Genomic DNA, 24,035 nt, shown 5'->3' with positions numbered 1-24,035 from the left:
TAGTAGATTGGTATTTTTTTAAAAGAGCATAATTTCAGAACCAAGAAATAATTGTGATTTCCTCAACTGCTACTTGAATGATCATCATTTCTTCCATAGATGCTTTGCAGATTAAGAAGGGTCAAGCTTTACAAAGAGCCAAGTGTGGTGAAACTTCCTAGCCTAGGTGGAATACAAAAGTGTTACACTCATTAAACACCCAGTTCTGCTTGAGTTGCATTTGTTTCAAAATGTATTTTGTTCAAAATATTTACCCTCTTCCTCTGATTTCACTGTTCCTTCTTAATACCTGTGCATTCTAGAAACAACAGAATTTAGGGCATTTAGTTTAAGTTTTAAAACATTTCTCTATACTCACAAACCCAGCCAAGGTGCCTATTCTACTCACTTGTTTGAATATAATTTCAGGAGAGGATATGCCCTTTAAGTAGAAAAATAGATTGTTTATGCATTGCTACCGCAAAAGAACAGTTTTAAGATGTGCTTTTACTGAACCCAAAGCAGTCAGGATAATTGCAGGATAATAAAAGTTAATGGTATACACTCTTTCAAAATAAAGTTTTTTAGAGTCTGTTTTCAAATAAGCATAGTATTGATTTCCAATTGTGAACATATGAAAACCCATGTGTTCTTCTTATTGTTTTATCTTATAAGGAACGTGGGTGCTTTAAAAACCCTTGATGTGTCTGTCGCTGGCACAAGGATTTCCCCTCCTGTGAGCAAGGAGCCCTGTCAACTGGGAGCTCTGTGGAGGTGAGGATTGCCATGTGGGTTTTCTATTGACTTCCTGAAATGCATCCTCCTCATCTAGTCTGCCATTTCTAGTGTGACAGATCAGGCAGATGATTTCATCATTAGACCACACTGTGTTTTACCATTTGGGGCCAGGTGTCATCTCTGGGGAAGAGAAGAGAAAGAAAGCTTTTGTCAGAGAGGATTTTTCTTGTTTCACTTAACATGGACTCATCCTTTGGTACTGAAAGAATAAAAAATTACCACCTGATAAGGCCATTCCCAGGCAGAGTTTTCGTGCTACCCACGGCAGTCTCTGCAATTATAAAGATCCTTCAATAATCTGTCAAAAACTGACATCACTGTGTAAAGAGCTGTTCATTTCTATATCTCATTTTGGATTGATGTATGTGCACTTTTATATCCTTCAGTTCGATATAGCATTTGGCCTTTCATGTTCTCAGTCTAAGCTACGGGAATTCAAAGCTATTTCAAAGTGTAATTATGCCAATCTGCATATAAAAGGCTATATGTCCTACCGAGGGTTGGATAGAAAAGCAAACTCTTTCAAAGAAGAAAATTAGAAGTAATTCCCACAACTAAAATTCACTAAAGTTAATACATTTTTCATCTGATGAGAACAGTTTTATTTTTTTAAGCTAATAGATTAATCCAGAAAATGGTGAGAATTGTGTGTGTGTGTGTGTGTGTATGTGTGAGGTAGAGAGGAAAAAAGATCTGAAAATTGAAGAGGCAAACAAAGAAACCATGAACGCACATTATACATAATGTTTGGGAAAATGGACACATCACACCAAAAAATCAAGTCTTTATATTACTGTGACAGACAACAGAATTCTCACATATTGTATAAGTTATCTATTGCTGCATAACAATGTTCCCCAAAACACAGCAGTTTCATCCTTAAACACTTATCTCACAGTTTGTGTGGTTCAGAAATGTCAGTGTAGTTTCACTGGATGCCTGTGGCCCAGGTGTCTCTCTGGAGCTTGCTTGCTGTTCACCTGTTGGCAGGGTCTCATCTGAATGCTCAACTTGGGAGTCTGCTTCCAAGCTCACTCTTGGTGGTTGCTTGGCCTCCATCCCTTGCCACATGGGTCCCTCCGCACAGCTGCCTCCATACTTCTGCAAGCAATCAAAGAAAGAACAAGGGAGTGTATAAGAAGTTCCTCAAAATGGAAACCAGACACTTTTTTTTTTTTTATAAATGTCAGCTGTGATGTCCCCTTACTTCAACCACATCGATCTTTTGGAGGTGGTTTACTGTGTTGCTCCTGCATGGAAGAGAGGGGAATGCACACCATGGGCTTGAACACAGAGGTGGACATCATGAGGGCCTTCGCAGAGTCTGTCCACACGCATTCACGTTAGGCTGCGTTTGGCCCTTCTTTATATTACAAAAGACCTTTCAAGATGCAAGTCCTTATAGGCAGTTCTCCACTCAAAGTAAGGCTACTACACAAATTCTTCACTTTTTTTTTTCTTCTAAATATGTTGTTCTCCAAATAAAATCTTGGTAGTTTTAGAAATTTTCACAACTTTCACATGGTGAAAAAAATACTGAAATCTTTAAATAACAGTTTTTATCTTTTTTTTTTTTTTAATGGAAATTGGCATTAAAAAAAAAAAAAAAAAAAACCTCCCAAACATAATTGTGTAAATTCTGGAGCTAACAAAGTACTTAGCACAGAAGTTATGTAGCATATGGTTATCCTAGTCCCAAACAGTAAAATGTGTCTGTATGTGCCAATTCTTAATTACCAGCTCATTAACACTCAGGTGTCAATTGCTGGTGGCAAAGGCAATACCCAAATGGCCTAGTTTCTGTCATGCACAGTGTAATTAAATTGACCTCAAGTACTGAATCTTGCTAGTTTCCTGATACTATTTGGACATTAATTTCAGGCACTAGTCAAAGAGAGTAATATGGTGAATAAACCAAGGTAGTAAGACAAAAACCATACTGGGTTTTAAATTGTATTTTCATATATAATTATAATCTTAAAGAATTAAATAAACATTGTTCTAATCTATAACAAACATAACATTGCATGCCGTAATTTGACTTTTATATTATTGATCTAAAACTCCTTTAGAATTTAAGATTCGATGAAGCTGTTGCAAAATCAAAGTGAAAAATAAATTGCTATAATGGGAATATTTTGGGAAAACTGAATAATGTATTCTGTGATTTTACTTGTTGATATGTAATGAAAGGAATTAATTATTTAACTTTACATTTTAATTATTAACTCCAAAATATGACCAAATTTCAAAACTCCAGTGGTTTTCAACACAATCCTAATAGGACTAAAATAACATATTAACAAGAATCCTACTTTCAGACTCTCAGTAATGTCAAGTCAGATCCTCACGACATTCTCTAAGATTTGTCTCATTATGTCCCAAGTTCATTTTCAAACTTCTAGTTAAAGAGATAGGAGAGATAAATCTACTCACTAACCATTCTTCCCCCCACATCCATAATTTGCTAAAATGAAAAGAAAATTTGAAAGGTACAACCTGGAAGGTGTAGTGTAAGACAAATAAGTGAGGAAACAATGATGAGAATATTTGGGGAATTCTGGATTGGAAAAAGAAGTTGTGAAGGACTTTTAGTATTAAAAATATTTAATCTTTAGGGTATAAAGAGAATAAAGAAGAAATATGACTTAATCCAAAAAAAAAAAAAAAATCAAAGACTCAGGAACCAATAGGGCAAATTAGCTCTGAAATAGGAGTGAATAGAAAAATTTAAAAGTATGGTCAAAAATGTTAAACTTGAAAGGCTGTGGCAGGAGTCTCTCTAGTTTAAGACCAGCCCCAGCAGCATAGTGAGTCCTAAGCAGCTTAACTAGAGTCCGCCTCAAAGTAAAAAAATAGGGGCTGGGGATGTTGCTCAGTGGTTAAGCACTCCTGAGTTCAATCCCCAATACCAAGGGTTGGGGGCAAACTTTAAGAAGCTGTGAGACCTCCCAGCTGTCCTCATCTCTTGTGCTCACACAGATGATCAACTATTCCCAGGGTTGGAAAATGGGATTCATTCTCTAGGGGACTAGAGAAAGGAAAGTCGGGATTGGAAGACAGCAGGCACAGTCTAATGAGTGATCATCACTGCAGAAAACGTTTGGATCTTGAGTCCACCAGATTTCTTTCCTCAATTATTTCTCAGAATATAAGTACCATGCTCATGCTTGCAAGCAGATCTGAAAATATTTCTCTGACATATCTAACTAGCTCATGAAGAAAATCATGCCTAAACATAGTAACATTGGGAGTTCTCCAATTAAATGGTTCAGCAATATTATCCCATAAATACCCAACAAGCCCTGCTCAGCAATGGAGTTTACTTTCAGCATTTTAGGGTTCCTATATTCTTAATTATGAGAACTCCAACAAGTATTACATTTTTTTTTTTTTTTTTTTTAATGTTTGTAATATCAGGAATTGAGTCCAGGGCCTTGTGTACACAAGGCAAATCTTCCCCCACCTAACTACAATCCCAGACCAACATTTCAGAAGTCTCTACTATAATTCCAAGAAAGAGACCTCATTCAGGAAAAAATAAAATGTAAAATAAACTATCATCCATATGTTAAGATGAATAAGAAAAAAGGATTGCATATATAAAAACTGTTCAAAATGCTTATCATAAGGAATAATGAGGAAAAAAGGGCCTCAGAATTAAAACAATTATAATAAAAGGATCAATAAAAGTTTGGAAAGTAAACACTGTGGAAGATCAAAAGTCACTAGTAGGTTTTAAGATGATATGGTATAAATAACAAAATCTCCTAATAATTAGATTCAGAAATATTGAAAATAAGAAAAAATTATGAAGGCAATCAGCTGGTCAGTAGAAGAGATTCAGTATCCAAACAATAAGAGGAGGAGGAGGAGAAGAAGCAGGAGGAAGAGGAGAAGGAACAGGAGGAAGAGGAGAAGGAGAATAGGAGAAGGGAAAAATGGTGAAAGCATTTATTCAAAATTTTCAAAAACAGTCTCAGGTTTGAAGATTGAAAGTTAACTAAATACATGCAGCACAGATGAAAATAGATCCATATCAAATTATGTGATATTATGAATTTTCAGAATTCAATAACCAAGAGATCTTCCCAAAAATTTCCAAAGGTGCTGAGAGAGCTTCATGAAATGTTTATTCATGAAAATGTTCTACATGGGAAGACAATATGGAAACCCTTTCACACACTCTAAACCTAGCATCCGGCAGATTTAGCTTGGGTCAAGCCTCAAAGGATTTTTAAAGTGCTCCTAGAAATTTTTGGCCCATTCTCCTCACCCTTGAGAGAGATAACACCTAAAATTAAGGCCCCATGTCATGTGCTGCCTCAATCTCTAGCCTCAGAGAGCCCCACTTCAAGTTCTCTTCCTCCTTGGCTCCAGAAAATGCATTCCCTAAGCCAGACAAACCTGCGTACAGAGAACCAGATGCAGGTCTTGTTTTCTTGAAGATCGGGTTTCAGTTCAAGGTGTTATTCAAAGAAGCCCTTCACATCAGCCATGGGAACCAGAGAAGTACCTGAATCTGGAAAGTGCAAAGCCCTCCTGCCAAGGTCCCAGGTTCTTCCTTTTGTTTCCAACTTCTGTGCCCCTGTGCAGATGCAGTGTCCTCCTCCCCAGACTATGAATCTATGAGATGAACGTTGCTGTCAATCTCATCCATTCAGCATACTATGTAGCACATTCCCAGCTCCATACTCTAGGTCAGGACTCCCTCCTTCACCAACAGGGTGAATAAAAAGCAAGTAAAATAACCATTTCCAGTCTGACCCTGACTAAGAACACCTGACTGGTTTTAATTAACTGCTCTTGAATAACTAAGTGGTTTCATGACACAGGGAAAGCTGCCTGAGACCTAACCACCAAGTACTAGCAAACTTGAACTTTGACCTGATATTTTCCTCCCTAAAATGAACTTTGTCCCAAAAGGTGACTTGGTAATTGACTATGTCTTAGCATGACTTACTGTGGGGTTCAGTTTATGTCTGCAGGTGATCTGAAATTCCTGCCCATAAAATTAACAATAGGACAAGCACATACAGGGCAGGTTGGTGCTTGAGCACTGCTTATGAAGGTAAACTAGAGGTCTCTCGTGACTGCATCTAGCTTGGTGAAGACCATTAACTGCTTGGGACAGTCATGTGGACATTATTTGTGATTGCACACTGTCAGGAGGAACCCAGGAATGCCACAGGGTGAGCTTTGTAGAAAGGAAGGACACAGATAGCCTAGGAAGAATTAAGCAAGGCACCCATGGTACCCAGGTCATCTAAAGAGTCGTTCTTCAGGGTAGTCACCCTGTGGATTCTGTGCTACTATTTCCCTTGCTGCTGTTCCATGCAATCTCCTGACTCCCAAGGGAGTGAAGGTGTACATCATGCCATTCCAAGGCCCAAGCAGTCATGAATAAATGATAGAAAGTTTAAGAGCATTGGGCAGCAGCCCCTGGCAGACCATTGGAGCAGTGATGCAAAGACTCCCAGTGAGAAGCCCCTACCAGTAAGCCTGGCTCATCTTAGCACTGCTGCTTACCAGCATGCCAAAGGGCTGATCTGATCACAGAGCTTGGCCACCTGCCAGCAGCACAGATGAAATGACCTTAGCAAATGTGGACCCTAATAGAGAGAAACTGACCGGAGAAGACAACCATCTATGGATGGGCACTGGGCTCCTGAAATGCTCATCCTTAACCACCAAGAATATCTTCACCAAAGGTGATCAGGAGACCAACAGAAAGTTGTGACTACTTTAAATGGTTAGAAATCCAAAATATTCCGCACAGAGACAAAAAAGAAAAAGAAGAAAAGGGAGAGGAAGCCCACAGGGCTAGAGCTCTTTCAAATGATGATTCTGAACAACTGATCTCTGGGTTTTGAGTCCAGAGTCCTTCTCCTGTGCCACTTCATTACTATTTCTCCACTGCAATAAATACCCTGATGTCAGTGAGAGGAAAACCACCCCTACCTCCATGATAGAACAAAGGGCTTAATTCAAACCCAACTCAAGTCTGGGGTCTGTTAACCCTATGATGTAACCACTGCCTTAATTAGGAGAACCCTAACCCTGATGATGAACCTTGAGGTTTCTAACAGAAAAACTTTCTAAATATAAACAGAGTAAGAAAACGTCTTCTCCAGTGTCAAAAAAGGAAAGGGAAAAGAAGGAATCTTGAATAGAGGGGGAGGAAACAAAAGCTTGAAGAAAGATGCAGTATTTAACCACTTAGGGTTCCTGGACTCTCTGGACCCATGTGATGGCTGTAACTTGCCCATGGACTTCTGATGCAAAGGGCTGTCCCTCAGTCTTCTACCAAACACCATGAGAGTGGCAATTGTTGGCCACATACCGGGCTCTACTTGAAATAGCTCTCACAGACTCTGAGCTTCTGATCCAGCAAACCGAGCTGGATATTATTCCTTGGATCATGGATGCAGCATCCCATGAGCTTCATGTCATTCCCCAGACCTTCTTTCAACATCCTGGAACCAAATCTGTAGCATCTAACCTATATTAGGATTGTCTCACCCCTTCTCAGTCTCACACTAGACTGCATGGTGCTAAGGAGGCCCATCTGGTCTGAGAACAACTGACAACCTCCAGAGTCACTTGAGAACAACTGAGTGCATGCTATGGGGGCTTGTGCAGACCATCTTGCCACCATTGGATATGAAACTCAGGGGGAACATTGCTATTTTTCATCCCTCAGCTGGGGTGTTCTTATGAATGACAGGATGAGGCTCAGCACAATTGGCCACATATCAAGATGTCATCATAAAGTCGGATGCCTTACCCAGGAAATGGGCCCTTCTGCCCTTATTTACAAACTCCTGTTCTGTTGTCTGAGAGTTGATCCCCTTGAGTAGCTGGGATTCTCTCACCTTATAGATTCAGAATATAGATTAAGGTAGCAGATATGACTACAAGATTAAAACCAAGCATTCAGGACTCCATATTTAATTTCCCATGGCCCTTGATTTTCTTCTCTGGGCAGCTTCCCACTCTGCCTTGTCCATTGTGTAATACTGTATGTAAACATGTAAACAAACTGCATGTAAACAAAGTGATCAGTACACAAAAATAATTACACTTTCCATTAAGATTTGCAAAACTAAAAATTATGTCTTGACTGGGTGATTAGGATTAAATGTGCATCATCTGGCCCACACACTGTGAAAAGATGTTCACCAGTTTGCAAACACCAATCACCTGCCCTAAACAACTCTGGACAAGCATCTGGACAAGATGGACCTTGGATACGAGTTCTGCATCTTCTTCACTATCTGGTTTTTGGGATGAAGTTATCTTCCTTGCCTCAGTACTTTGCCTCTTGACTTAATTGGCTACCCTACAGCAGCCAGCAGCCGGACTTGAGTCTGGTACGAAGGCCACAATTGAAGGCCTCACCAGAACAGTCCTTACTCCCTTTAGAGTTCTAGATATTATTAATAATGGTCAAGGTACTTATTTAAATTCTGAAAATACACAGTGTTGGGCACTTGGAGAAAGCATTCAAGGCAACTTCCATGTCTCTCTAGACTTAGGGAGCCAGTTTTTAAAACAGACGTAATGATGGCCTCAGATAATTCCTACTGAAGGTAAAAAGTGGCAAGTAGACCCCGTTACAGACAGAGGCTGTCGTAGTCTAAATTTTTGTTCCCTGGGTCACACATTCTCTACACCAATGGCACACAGGCTCCTCAATGCCCTCTATTGTCTGTAAAGAGGGATACCTCTGAAGTCCATGTTTTTGAGGACCACCTCCCACGTGGCATTTTATCCTCTCCTCATGCTCCTACTTCACATCCCTGGGAGACTCTTACACTCCCCAAAAAATCTCACTTCCTCATCAAGATATAAATTGATGCTAAGGTTTCAAGGAGACAATTGTGGTGTAAGGACTAAAATCAAGACCAATATAGAATGTGCTGCTTTGATACTTAGCACAAGTAGGTGGGCCCTCATGGCCTAACGTGTCCTTCTTCACTCTGCTCCCAAAGGTAAGATTTCCCTAGCCAAACAGCTCTTTTTATCAGGGGACCAGCAGTAGTTCCTTCTTACTCCCAAAGAATAGGGCTTCAGTTCTAGATGTGCACTACAGAATTGTAAGCCAACCACATGGCTTAGACAGCATCTATGGGATACCATTGGCTCATTTGAGCCTAGGGAGGCTGCTCACTCTGTCCCTAAGTGCAACCTCAGTGTGGCCTTCTGCTTTGTGGAGTGTGCCCACCCTCACCCTACCCCAGGCTGTGACAGTATGTGACTAGCAAACTGCATTCATTCTCACCTGTTTAGGGTCAGCTATGTGTGTTCTCCACCTCTGTCACCAACTACAAGAACAGTTGGTGATTACATGAACCCTTTCTCTATCTCCCAATTTTCCTTATGAATCTGCCTAAATTAATTGATGGAAGTTGATTTCAGCTGGGTGAATTTATTAGGTGGGATGATGATGATCTGTAAAGTTTTGTGCTTTTTGATGATTTTCTAAGTTTCCCACACAAACTTTCCTGTTCTTTTTTTATTATCTGTTTAAAGGCAACATCATCCACTCAATTTGTTCTTGAAGAAGCAGCATTTTGTTACATACGATTTTTCTAAGAGGTGCTCATATTGGTTTGATTCTAGTTTACTTATTCACTGTCAACATAACATGTTATTGAGAGAAATAAAAATGCATACATTAAAATGCTTTATTTTAATGTAAATTCATAAAAGGACATTGAGAAACGTCTTGAGTTTCCTAAGCCAAATTTAATGATGTGTGAAAATCATCCACCCAGGTGAACCTGTGGTATAGGAAGTGCATTGAAAATTCAAAACATAAAGTAAGATTCTACATGCCATAAATTATTTGAATGTTATTAAATACACTTACTTCTAAAATTTTAAATTAAAACCAGGCAAAGAGGTCGGAAATCTGACCTGAGAGTTTAGTGAAGGGAAAGGGTAAATGTGAGTTTGCTGTCAGGCTCTTTCATGAGTTGACCCATAATTGTCTCATCTTCTTTATACATAAGATTAGGACCATAATATTATAAAGACCCTGTTCTGCAGTAAAATTCTCTTACTGTAAAGGAAAACAGAAAATAAGATTAATTTCTAATAAATGTTAGTTGGTAGTTGAAAAATGTGGATTCATCAACATGAAAGTTTTTTGACTCTTTAAAAAATATTTGCTAAAATCATTATTTGAACTCAAATAAGAAGAAAAGATAAATAATGTCTTACAACTATTATGTCTTTATTTTTTTTTCAGAATTCTTCCTCTTCATTATGTATTGTCACATGTGTGTCACGAAAAACACTGGCTAGATTGACCCAATCTGTATCCTTTTTATGTGCTCATATGTACTTCTCTCATATTTAGCCCAAATTGTCCAGATTTTTTTAAAGAAACTTGAAAAATATTCAAACTTTACATATCATTCATTTCTAGAGTCATTTCCAAACATAATTTGAAAGATGTTAGCTTCAGATAAATTTTAAATAATGACCATCAAATGTTATACAGGATATAAAGCATAATGCAGGACAGATTCCATCAATTGGTCCTAGAATCAAAATCAAAATGTTCTGGAATTGTTTAAATATCATGAAATTCAGAGCCCACTTGCATGGTAAGCATAGTAAAATTAAGCAATAATGATAAAATTAGAAGGCCCATCTACAAACAGGACTACGTTTCTGCACAAACTTTTTTCTTTCTTTTTGATTATCTTGTTTAAAGATAGCAGGATCCACTTAAGCAAAAAAAAAAAAAACTTTTACAAATTTTCCTTCCTGTCATCAGCCAGCTGAAGGAGGGCCATCTATTTGTCCTCTGAAATATCTCTGGATTCTGGCCCTTCCCTGCCATTTGTCCTAGTGCATTCTGAAAGTTAATCATAATGTACTGTTACCTAACTAGAGACAAAAAAAATAGCCTCTCCTTACCCTAACTTTTTTATTTTCCTTTTTCAATGTTATGAGTTATCTTACTAAATCTAACACAGACAATGCTTAGTTATTTGCAGAATTCATTTTCGGGTTTTTTTTTTTTGTTGTTGTTGCTATTATTATTATATCTAATTTTGGGATAAACTCTTCTACAGACTTTTAAAATTGTTTCTCAGAAGAAAATTTTATGTCCTAAACTAAAACTGTATAAAACCTAAACTTCAAAAATGACCTAATACACGTTTTTCACTCCACAAAGTGAATTATAACTGGAAACTTGCTTCCCATCTCAGTCACAATACCCTCAGTAATCACAGCCTGGTAACCTTGTCCTGGAGTTTCAAGAAAGGCTACACCAGAATCACAAGTTTCTTCATGATCTGTTCGTGGTATTGCCGGTTTCTCCCAGTATAGCTTCTAAAACTACAACATTATCTCTGGAACAGTATGACACCTTTAAACTGAGTAATATTTGCAAAAAAAAAGTATGTTATCCCGGTGATCCAATTCAGGATCTGAAGCTTGCTAGGCAAGTGCTCTACCACTGATATTTAACTCCCCACCCTGAAAACCTGTTTGTGTGAGTTCATGCATCTTTGTCACAGAAGCAATAGAAATAAGAGATCAACATTAAGGCATCCCAGTGAGGTAATTTGATATTATATTTTTACAGAGGCAATTTGATATTAAATTTTTACAGAAAATTTAATATAACTCTTTTCTATTTTACTTTTTCCTAAGGTTTACTACATCACTTTATTTCATTCTTGGTTAGGTTTTAATTCAAATTACCCAATGACCACCTATTTTCATTATTTTTCTCCTTGCTTGAACTTAAGTTCTTTCTCTCCCTCCCCAGCATCTTTCTCTTTCTTTCACATACACACACACACACACATACACACACACTTATGCTCTCCTCTGGATTCAGTTTTATTCAGTTTTTTTTTAGTATTACCATTGCACAGTTTTTGTCTTGTCATAAATAAGGGTGGTTTTCACACAATGTCAAAAGCAATCAATCGTTGATTTCATGGTGTTGAAAATCCCAAACCAACTTTTGGATCATCAAATACTTTTGCTTTATAATTGGGTGCTTTGATGTTCTGCTGACTATTTAGTAAAAAGACATGGGATGCCCCTGATTTCCTGTGAGATGACCGTGTCCCTTCAGGTGTTCCTTCTTGTGGGCCTCTTTTGTGCTCTTTAATGTTCTTTTTTATCACACAACCACCCCTGCATCACATACACACACACATACACACACACACACACACCACAGATATTGAAAGGTATTGCCAGAAAACTTAGAAATGGGCTATTCACTCCATTATTAATTAGAAAACACAACTAACAATAAGAGAATGCTCACACTTTGAGTTTCAGACTCAAATCCTTCATCATGCCAACACTGTGTCCGTTTTTTCATGATCAAGAGAAGAGTTACTCACAGTGATGAGGGAAAGGAGGGGATAGAGAAGGTTGTGTTCCTGATTTGGTGATTGCAATGTTAATTCAACTGCTCTCAAAGGAAAACAAATGAGCAAACAAAAATGTATCTCTATCCAGGCAATATTCTCATTAGAAGTTTCTACATGAATTAATTAATACCTTCTCTTTAAAATAAGAATACTCCCTTACAACACTGATGTAGTTACAGATTAATATGAACTATCTTACACATGTAGAAAATTTAGTCTCATTTCATGATAAGGAAAGAGAACTTTTAACTAGTTGATTCAAAAGAAAAGAGGGAATTTTAGAAATATTTTAAACAGCCAAGGACAGCTCTAGGGAGCAGTCTGCCAGACTAGGGATTGCCAACACCAAGCAGTCTACAAACAGAACAGTTAAAATAATCCAATATTATTGAGCAGATGCTGAATACTGCCCAATTATTTCTAAAATGAATAGTAGTTATATGAAAACAAAGAACGTCATATGCAAAAAAAAATATGATTCTGTCAAATATGCAATATTTCCAACACATATTTATTTGTATGGAAATAGATATTTAGAAAGGACATTGGCATCAAAGGGAAAAAGCAAGATAAATATGTTATAGTGCAATCACAATGCTTTTTTCAAAAGTAGGGATAAAGGGTTGCTCAAGAGTTGCAAAAGGGAGATGGGGGAGAGGACTGGAACTCAGACACAAGTTTTATTTTCTGGACTCCACAGCACTGGTAAATGGGGAGACAGAGGTGAGCAGGGCCCACTTTCATCTTGAGGTTTTGAAGTTCAGGGCCACACTTAGATACAAGTCTACAGCAGTCTGGAATGGTGAGTGAGGAAGTTTTTCCATTTGGAGGGTGTGTTCTCTACTTTTGGTAACCAAGAATAGTTGGCAAAGCAATGGGAAATAATATTAATAATAACATACACCACTTGTATGTGACCACCATGCTGTGCCTTTCGCGGACATCAGTTCACATAATTCTCAGAAAAATGCTACAACTAGTCTACTTATCCACATTTTCAAAAAGGTAAAGACGAAGATTCATCTGAGACGTAACTTTTCAAAGATATCTTCCCTGACTTTCTACAGCATTAAATAAGATTAAATTGGAAACAGAACTCATATGGTACAGTACTTTTCAAACATTTGGGGAACTGATGCACAGTAAGGATTGCATTTCAGATTATGACCTATTTCACACATGTATCTGAGAAAAAATTTCTCAAAGAACTAATTACTTTTACATAAAAGTGGTATGTTTTAATATTTTTCTATCATCTACTTTTTTTTTTCTATTCTACTGACCTATATTTCTTTTCATGTCATTATCTTTGTACATTAAATTGATCCTCATGATCCACTGATAGATTCTTACCATGATGTTTGATTATTTAAATATTTGGTCATTTAATTATTTAATATTTTCCTGCAATTTCTTTGGTTCCTAAAACAAACTAGAATTTTCTTAAAGATACATATTACCATGTATTCTTATATCCCCTCATTGTCGGACTTCAATCTGTAATTACTAAAGTTACATTTTGCCTCTAAAAATTTACAACCTTGGTTTGATGAAACAGTTCATGATATATGGTATTTGGAGAGGGGATAATAAGAGGGTTTCCAAGGAAAAAGATCTATAGGGGAACCCAGGCACACTGTAATTAGAGCTGATAACATTTCATGAAGAGTTATCATTCCTATGTATTTTATTCAGTTCTTTTACACCACAGGGTGGAAAATGATAGATATTTAAAGCAAGAAAAATACATAGTTTTCACCCTTATTGCCTTCTAAATGAACCTTGTTTGTGTGGTTTGTGTGATTTGAACTCAAGAGTCACACAAACCACACATGAGATTAAGAAGCAGGGTGTTTCTTCTATCACTGCTTAGGTATTTCAGAATTGAAATTTCTATAGGGTTAATTTAGACTATCTTAATATTACTTAAAAAATCTAAACCTTAATTCATATGTTCTTCTTTGAAAATGATACCCATAAGAATTTTGTTCTGTCATTTCTATGAAACTTAAATATAAAATGTTTCTGAATTTTAGAAAAACATCTTTCTTTTATTGCTTAAAGGCACTCATATCTTATGTACAACCTCTCTATTAATTTGTGGACCCTTGATTTTACTACAAATCAAAAAAGTTTAAAAAAGAACAGTACTGGGTGGAAAAATATATACTTTAAGGATTCATCCTGGGTATCATGAAAATTTTGTGCAATTGCCTACATTCAAAACTATAAATATAGTGAAATCCTTTAAAACCTAGCATATGTTGCATCAAATGAGAATCGGTTTTGAACAGATGTCCCCTTAGACCCGTTATATTAAGATTAAAATTACTAAGTCAGCATTAGTTGTTTTTAAACTTAGGGTCACATTTTTTGCCACTGATTTTATTCAAAGCTCCCACAGGCGTTAGTGGAAGATCCATGCATGGAAAAATGGCATATGTATCCTAATTTTATTTATTTCATATGTATACAGCAGTATAAAATAATATATTACATTTACACTCATTTTACTTATGTATTATTATAGCATTCACAGTAACAAACACTATATTTAAGATCAAAACTCATCTTTTGTTATAATACCCTGTTTTCACTCACAGATAACTGTCTCAAAAAATGTGTTTAGAGCTGAAATTCCCTGCTTACTTTCAGCTCAAGAATGTATGGATGTTTGGAAGTCTAAGTTCTGTCGTTCAGAGATTTTTGAGTCTTGTGTGAAAATGTAATACTTTTGCATCCTGGATGCAAGATTTTCACACAACTCAAAAATATCTGGAGAGTAAATCCTCAAACTAAGCATGTGACAAGTTTTCAAGAAATAAATCATTTTTTTCTACTTTTACAAATACTTAAAAAATAACAGTGATTAGAAATACATGCATGCACACTAAAGGTATTAGGATTTTAGTCATATTATTGCCTGCAATACTCTGGCGGTACCCATCTACCGGCATTCTTAGAGAATGCTATAGTCTAAAACCTATGCCAAGTTTTTGAAGAAAAAATACTCTACTGAACAGTTTCACAAATTACTGTAGAAGGATTTTGCTTGACTTAGCAGAGGGATAGTCCTTGAAGTACTAACAATATATAAAATAATTTTACTACTCCGTGGTGTAAAAAATATGGAATTTTGTTATTTTCTGTTTTTCCTTGTTAAAAAGGAACATAAAAAGGATGTTAAGTGCAAAGCCTTACCACTACAAAATTAGACTTGAAAAAGATAAAGAACCCAAGATATCGCAATATGAAAAATATAAGATTTTTCAGAAAAATCATCAAGTATACTAATGTTTTCAGTGTTTTTGATTTCCTTGGGTATTCATAGCACACATAGAAATGAGCAGGGAAAATCACATGCAACGTCAAAAACCATCCTGCTGTCAGTCAAGAGCACAAATACATCCTTTGTCTTGCTTAACGGTTGCCACATTCCAGCTCCACAATTACCCTCGAGATCAACTGAACTACAGTCGGTAATTTTTGGAAGGTTAGATTGTACAATCAATGCACAGTTAGGAAAGCTTAGGTCGAGAACTGTGTGGAATATTTTCTTCCTCTTACTGAAAAGCAGGAGGGCTTCCAAATGATAGAACATCTGATGAATCAAACTACAGCACAATTAAGAAATGAAACAGAATGAGTAATTAAAGTATTTCAGTCTTCTACTGTAGTTCTTAATTTGCAATGTTTGATATCTTCCTGAAGAAAATATACATATATCCTAATATTTCCCAAGAAAAGATGATACACTTATGTTATTGACATTACTATAATTTAGAGTAATTCTGATGTAATATTTAATTATTTCATTGAAAACGGTTTCACAAGATTATGTTTATAAGCTAATAATTAGAATTTTACATATGGATGAAAATTTTCTAAAAATTGTCATTTGACATACCATTGAAACATTAAAACACTGTTTCCACAGGAAAATTTTCTGACTTTTACGCTCTAAAACTCATGATGTTAACAAGGAGTAAATGGCATGATTATTCATTTATGAAATAATTTATGAAATAACATCTACTAATCTGTGTATTATTTTTCCTTTACATGTACAAAAATTATGGAAGACTGGATGTTAGAATGACCAGATTAAATAGAAAGCCTATACTATAATTCCTTGATATACTATCTTAGTAAATATTTATTTAGCAAACTTCATTGTTAATTGGTTGCACTCTCCATTTTTTAGTCCCCCTCAAGGATGGATAACATTTTTGACAATTTCCTAAAATTATATCTTTACTCTATTGTAACTTCTGACTGACTATGGATGCAATTGTTGATTAATAAGCTAATCATTTACTATTTTGCATTGGAATAATTTGTCCCTCAAAATAGGCAAACTTTTTGGAATTTTTTGTGGAATGATAATATAATTGAAGAACTAAAATGAAAATTACTGTAGGGAGATTACTATGATATATAAAAAATAGCTAATATTCAAATACATGGTATAAAAAGTTGATTAAAGAGAAATTATATACAATGATATAAAGGGCTAATGATTAAAGAAAACACCTTTACATCCAATGAATTAATATATCTATTATATAGGAAGTGATTATAACATTCTTTTTCAATAGAGGTAATAAAAAGGATGGATGTGGATTTTCCCCCCTGATTATAAAATGATGCATGAAAGAATTTAATCAAAGCAGTGATTTAACAAGAAAATAACTTTCTTGTTTAAAAAGCAATTAGAACAAACTGACTTTTTCCAGTTAAATTATATATAAACATTTACTTACTAAAATAGCCTATCATTCAAAATATTGATGTAGTAAATGCCAAATGTTGGGAAAATGTTACTGCTGCCCTTGGTGAAGGTATGTGCTTTTTATAGTATGAGTGATGGATTAGCTTGAGCTTTAAATGGTTCCCCAAAGACTGGAACATTATACTTGATTTTGGTATATAAAGTGATTGGTATTATGACATCTTATTACCTTATTTGATAACAGTTAAATGTGTGATATTGAGACATCACTCTAAAGGTAAACATCAAGGACTTGTGAATTAGGTATGTATTCTAATGTTAAATCTAAAGAAAAATTTTCACTTCAATTACCTGAAAAATAGGTGGAGACTATTTGTTAAGTTTTAGTCTATTCTTCATTAACATTGTGCAGCTCAAACTATCACTGTATGTAAGGTCAGTTAAACTTAAGGGCAGTATTCAAAATAGGTCTGTCATTTGGATGGGACAAATGTGGACATCATGATCAAGGCGTATTAAGAGGGGAGTTATGACAATTTTGCTTTTGGTTTAGAAAATCATCTCACATTCTCTCATTTTTTTTCCCTCTCTTAATTGTGTTTCAACAAGCAATAAACCATAGTAGAAAAAAAGTATGTAAAAAGAAGGAAAAATGCATCTTATTGAATTTAATAATTAACCTTGTTGACATAAAAGGCAAGCTTGATTTTTCAAGGCTGACTCATGAAGAATTTTGTCATTAATAAACACTGACTACAGTTAAGATAGAAAATTTTCACACAATACTGAAACAATGATGTACCATGTATCTATCTCCAAATTTATTTAATGTTTTAAATTTAGAGATTCTTTATATTTTATGGTTATTTTTTACCAGTTCAGATACTTATATATCTCTATATATTCATATAGAGTTATAAATATATTTTATATTACTGTGTAATTGAGTCACAAAACTATGTAAAACTATGTAAAATAAAATTCTGTGTGAGTTAGATGATTGAGGACTTCTTAAAATAGTAATCTTCAATTACATATTTTACACCACAAAATGTACACACACCCATTTTTTTTTTCTAACAAGTACAGGTGAAAGATTCTTTATAAAAGCATTAAGTGATTCTAAATTCAAAGCCATAGAAATAGAATCAGAATCATATAGATTGCTAGATATTTTGATAGTATATATTCAGTGCTCTGTCTGGTAATATCCACAGCTACATCTTTGGCATTGAAAATTCAGCATGAGTTCTTGAGAGAATTTTGTAGCTTAGAGCTTTGTTTTCTTTTAAACAAGGAAAAACAGGGTTGAATAAGAAATGAAAACTGGGAGGAAACTATTAATGATACTTTTCTTAGTAAGTTTATCTTTGGACCCTGAATTACCTTTCACTTTATTGTATGATGTGGACTATATGAATCCATTTAAAAACCAACTGATTTGTACCACATTTTAGGAAAATTATATAATATAATATATATATTTTATATTTATTTAGAAGCTTTGAAATAGTACAGTAAACACTTTGCAACACGGTGTATAAACTACAGAATGTCTTTGATATTTTGTGGGTCTTCAGAATACAACATTTTTTTTAATAACCCACAGGTGAAAAGAACATAATCACAATCTCTCTTGTAAAGTTGGAATAGTTTGGGGAACACTTGATCACACAAAAATAATATAAAACAGTCAAGTTTAAAACAGTGATATTGCATTTATAATGCACAAATTTCCTTTATCTTTATGACTGGCTTCTTGTGGTGAATATAAACATCTAAAGGGCTCAGTGACATTTGGAGAGAGAGATATATAGTGCTGTAAACAGGCACACACTGATCGGAGAGGCAAAGTCAGTTGCCTCTGAAGTTTCTACAGTTCTGCACATTTCAACTCATTTCTCAGGCCTGCTGAGAGCAATTAGGTCCTATAATTGGCCACGATGACTCCGCTGGAAATCTAATACTCAGTCACACACAACTAACTGGATGGCCAAGATAATGAAGTTGAAAAGTTGATGCTTTTGTTGGTCGACTTTGTGCAAATCATGCTGCTTCAGGTAAGTTCTGTAGAATTGACTAGCATATCCTTTTCCGTGCTGTGAAAAAGAAAGAAAAATACTCTAAGAAAAAGTGGTTGACTTTGAGAGTGTAGAACTGCACAGTATTGTACAAGAAGCAATGCAAGTGGAAACTAGCTGTCCTCTGGTACAGAATTCACTTAGCTCCACCTCCCAGTGTGCTTTGGTTTCTAGGAGTCACTGTTGTCCTGTTGTCCTGTTGGGGCTTTCTGCAATTTACAGTTTTGATGTATGTATAAGTGAGATTTGCATGGGAAATATACAATCTGTATATTCAATTACAATCTCTCTTGTAAAGTTGGAATAGGTGTGGTGAACACTTGATCACACAAAAATAATATTACCCATTAATAATATAAAGTTTAACTTATTAAAGTTATCTACAAAACAACTCCTATTTCACTCTTTCATGCACTATTAGAGTTTAGAAAAAATAGGTGGCTCTTAGATTTCAAGACCAAGTCTTTAGAAAATCTTTGTGTAATTAGTTACATATTTAATTTAGTAAACTTTAAAATACACATACATACATACATCAATATAATGTCAAAGAAAACTACACCAAAGAATATTTAGGTAGTTTAAATCACATTTTCTGGGTTATTTTACTTTCTTTAAAGTATAGATAAAACATGTTTTTTATGGTCTTCAATTTTCTAAAGTAAATTTATCTACTAAAAGGGATAAGATTTCTCATAAAGGGGATAAAAACAAAGAACAAGATATTGTCTTTTTGGTTCAGTCTTTTGAAACCTCTGATTATAAAATGGAAAGCTCAGATTTAGCTATCCAGGCCTATAATTTTAAGCATTTTATTAATTTGTAATGCTAAAGGACATTTTTTCCATTTATACCTAATCTTTATAATATTTGACCATATGCACAGTGAGAACAGAAATTGTCTCCTCTAGATCACTAGCCAGCACCTATTAGGTGTATAGTACAAATGTGCTGAAAATTATGATGGATCAGTTGACATAAAGATCACATCTATGAGTATCTCATTAAAAATTAAGAACAACATTGGGTAGTGCAACAACTATTTGTCTTTTTTAATAAATATAAGAATATACTGATCTATTTAATCCCCCTTTCCTATTTCCACTCATTTCAAGTAAGTTACCTAATCATCTATTTTTCCTTGTTTATTTTCCCTCATTCTTCCACATATTTTTTTTCTCTAAAACTCAGTTTCAGACCAATGAAATGGCTCTTCAACAGATCAACATTTGGCAGAAGGATCAGGTAAAACTGTAAAAGTCAGGTACCTCATTAACAGAAATTAAAGTAAGGATGATTATTTTCATGTATTGTCTAGTCCCCAGTATTGAAAGTAATCAAAGCACTGTTTTATAATATCATATGATATAATGAATTATAAGACAAGTTAGCCACGGTTTTAGACTACAAGGCAGCTACTGTACAGCCATAATGCTACAGAGAAGATTCTACAAGCAGAGAGAAATTTTCTCTTTTAATAGAATTAAATCCCACTTTCCTATGTCCTTGAATTTAAAATTCCCTGTTTCATGGTTCACTTTAGATAAGTAATTCAAATATATTTTATTTGTGCCAAATTGAATTGAAAATTAATCAGTAGTTCAGAATACAGAAATATAGAAAATTCAGTAAATTAGCTTGCAACCATAAAAGTTCAACTTTATAAAATGAACTGAAACAGTTAAAGTGACCAAAATAATTTATTATCCCAATTAGACTCTTTGGTGTGTGAAAAGAAACACTATTAATAATTACCCAAGATTCTATACTTTCTCGGTCAAACCAGGAAATATGGTAACTCCACAAATATTTTTGAAATAAGTTGCAGTTAATACTTATAGGTTGTAGCCTTTTCTGATTTACAGAAAATCTCATTTTAGTAGTTCAAGGACCAAAGGAACTCAGGAATAATATATACTAAACATATAAACTAATTCATAATGTGAAAGATTATATAAGAAAAAAACTACACCTCTATAAATGCTGACATTAGCCAACCTGGAAGATATTTAACTTACTAAAATATCATTTCTTATTAGGTTAAGATGTTATATATGTGAAAAATATTAGTATGATTTTGTACGTTTATTTGATTTCGACTGATACAAAATGAAACTGTATTATTAAAAGGGTTCACATTTATAAGAACACAGAAGTTTTAGCATACATTATGCTGAATATCTTAAATAAAATCCTAAGCTTAACAGACATATTTCAATTGCTGCTTAGAGTTACATGTGCTTTGTTTTTACTTGAAGACCACCCATTTCAGGAGTTGCTTAGATAATATAATCATCTTTAATTCAGAAATGCAAAAATAGGAGAAAGGTAAGAGATGAAGTTGGGGGTTGGAGCAATTAGACTGAGGAGGGACAACTACCTCCATTTCAGAAGCAAAACTCACACTTGTGTTACACTAAATATCTAACAGAAATACTTTACACTATGATTAAAGTTAGAGTCACACCCACTTATTTCAAACCTTTAAAGAGGTCAGTTTAAAGACTGCATTGACACTTTGCTTTTAGAGTTGATGGGTTAACACTGGGCAAGTAACAAGCAAATATATTAAACAAACGTGATTCATTTTAGAGTTGGTGCCCAGGACAACTGGTGTACGGTGTTCAGTATTAGACATCTACTCATTTGCTGATGCATTTCAGGCTGTGAAGAATGGGTCAAATACATTGAATGTCAAAGGTTTCTGATATATTCTACATTTACATAGAATTATCAACTCATATTTGAAGAATTTTTATTTTCTTTCTATTTCATAAATGCATTTGTTTCTAGCTATGCATCAGCTCATGTAAGGAATTGATCACTTAATATTAAAGGTTTTATTTTTGGTGTAATCAAAAGTTGTAGAAAAGGGACTTTTTAATTTTATTCAATTCCAGTTTTTGTTTTTGTGTTTTTTTTTTTTTTTTCACAGTAGGTCACAGAAATGCTAGATGTAAGATACTTAATATCTGAAGTATGGATGAAAAAATATCCTTAATGGGAAGATTTACTCAAATATCTACTTTCTTATAATTTAACACACAATCTTTAATAAATATTTTATGGTGTATATTTTTGTATTGTGGAATCCTGTCACCTTTTATAATTCACTTATTAAACTGTGGGAAAATATTAAAAAATTAATACAAATATTTATGTAAAGCTGATTAATGAATGACTTAAGAAGAATGATGTAAGGTCTATATTGCATAATGATAAAATAACTGTAAACATATCCATATTGATATGCTCTTTATACTATGTAAAAGACTGGTGGAAAAATAATTTTATGCAGCACTTTAAAACGACAATGTATAATTCAAATATTCACATTCCTATACTCACATTGCAATAAACACAAAATTCTCTTTACACTTTATGACAGCATAAATCACAGAAGCTAAAGCAATAAATTATGCTTGTGAAGTAATATAATCTATTTCTGCAACTGAAAAAAGAAGAGCCTTCAAATATCTGAAATGATTGAGACTCCACTATAGTGAAAAATTTCCAGAGGCTGAGATCAGTAACCCACTCCAGAGTTCATTCAAATGTTTAATGAGCCTCACAGTGAGACACTTCTTTATACATAAGGTGAATCTGGCACACAAGGATTTGAGCCCATTACCCCCTGTGGAAGTCAGAAACACCTGCCCTCTGTTCCCTACATAAAGCAAATCATAAATTTAAAGGTAGTTTAAAAGTAAGTCTGCATTAGAGATTTGACCAGTTGAATAATCAGTTCTTTCAACTTTCTTATGTCTTATTCTTAAACCACTTTTGAGGATTCCTTTTAAAATCTTTCTAAAGATTTTTTTTTTTTCTGTTTCACCCTATATCCAGAAATGAGCATAGTAGTGTTCAGCCTTTCAGCGAGAAACTACTTGATTGGTTTTTTACCCTCCCACTGAAAACTTTTATTTTTTTAACATATAGTACATTGTTTAGATTGCAAATTATGTTTTTGCCTCACAAAATCACACACAGAGTTTAAATTATTTGTACATATATATATATATATATATATATATATATGTTTGTGAAAAAAAAAAACTCAATTACATGTTGTTGTGGATTCTTGTGAATTATTACACAACTGAAGCCTTCTCTCAATATAACATACTGTCCTTGTGACCAATAATAATATTTTAATGCAGCATAATCTTGAGTTCTGACTTAATTTACAATGTTCTCACGATCCTTGGGCAAAATTTGCTTTTTTCCTCTCATCGGAAGCATGCCTTTTTATTCTGTCTTGACAGAGTTATGGGATGATATTATATGTGGAAAGTAGGAATTTAGAGGTGATGATGTAACATAAGCCACGTTCAATCTTTTAGAAAGGCAACTTTGTGAAATAAATGACTCATACAATTCTTCAGACCATTCATGTAAGAAATATGTTGTAAAGCCAAGTGTTTAGCTTAGTTCAAAATGTGTGTGTATGTCATACTTACAGCATTGTTTGCAAATATTTATTAAATTTAAAAAATGCGTAAAGGATTTTTTTTGAAGATAAGACAATTGGCAAGTCTAGTTTTGTGAAATAGAAATGTCTAGCACCGAATGAGCAGAATGGACCATGTCTAAGAGAAGAGAGAAGCCCAGCTGTCTCTCTCCATACCCTTGCTCTAGAAACTGGCTAGAGCCCGCCATCTCTCCTGAGAGTCTCAGGGGCCTATAGAGATGGAGACTTTTCACTGACGGCGACATGTGCATTAAAAGTGAATGGGGTTTTCTCTCCAGGCAGGGTGTGCCAAAGAAAGAAATTTATTTGATAATCTATAAGAGTCCCTCCAAATCAAGTAGAGTTGATAAGCTGTACAAAGCCCTGAATTTATCACCAAGAAAAATTTCAGAATTTAGTCTCCCTTAGTGTTTATTATTACACCAAATTTTACTAAGAAGAATTTAACAGCCTTGAAACAGGGGCCTCTGTTTTACAAGTCTCAAGGTGTGCCATTACCCTCACGTGGTTTCCCAGGAGGAAGTGAATCCCACCCAGGACATAAGCTGATTCCTTCC

General features: G+C 34.7%; 1 protein-coding gene across 2 annotated transcripts in view; it reads right to left on the bottom strand.

Annotated features, from left to right (window-relative positions):
• Positions 1–1,295: 1,295 nt before the first annotated feature.
• Positions 1,296–24,035, bottom strand: part of Pcdh10 (protocadherin 10) — a 56,866-nt gene continuing 34,126 nt past the window's right edge. Inside the window, exon 5 of one of the 2 annotated variants that reach the window (XM_047567520.1) lies at positions 1,296–1,878. In XM_047567520.1, coding sequence (XP_047423476.1) covers positions 1,784–1,878 — 95 coding nt within the window. In that variant the 3' untranslated portion in view covers positions 1,296–1,783. Of the gene's footprint in view, positions 1,879–17,810; positions 19,026–24,035 lie in introns of those variants that run through there. The other variant, XM_047567521.1, reaches the window with a different exon arrangement.

This window comes from Sciurus carolinensis, chromosome 10 (genome assembly GCF_902686445.1).
Source record: "Sciurus carolinensis chromosome 10, mSciCar1.2, whole genome shotgun sequence".
Taxonomy (NCBI): Eukaryota; Metazoa; Chordata; class Mammalia; order Rodentia; family Sciuridae; genus Sciurus; species Sciurus carolinensis.
Note: the sequence above shows the minus strand (reverse complement) of the source record. Positions and strands in the feature narration are given on the sequence as shown.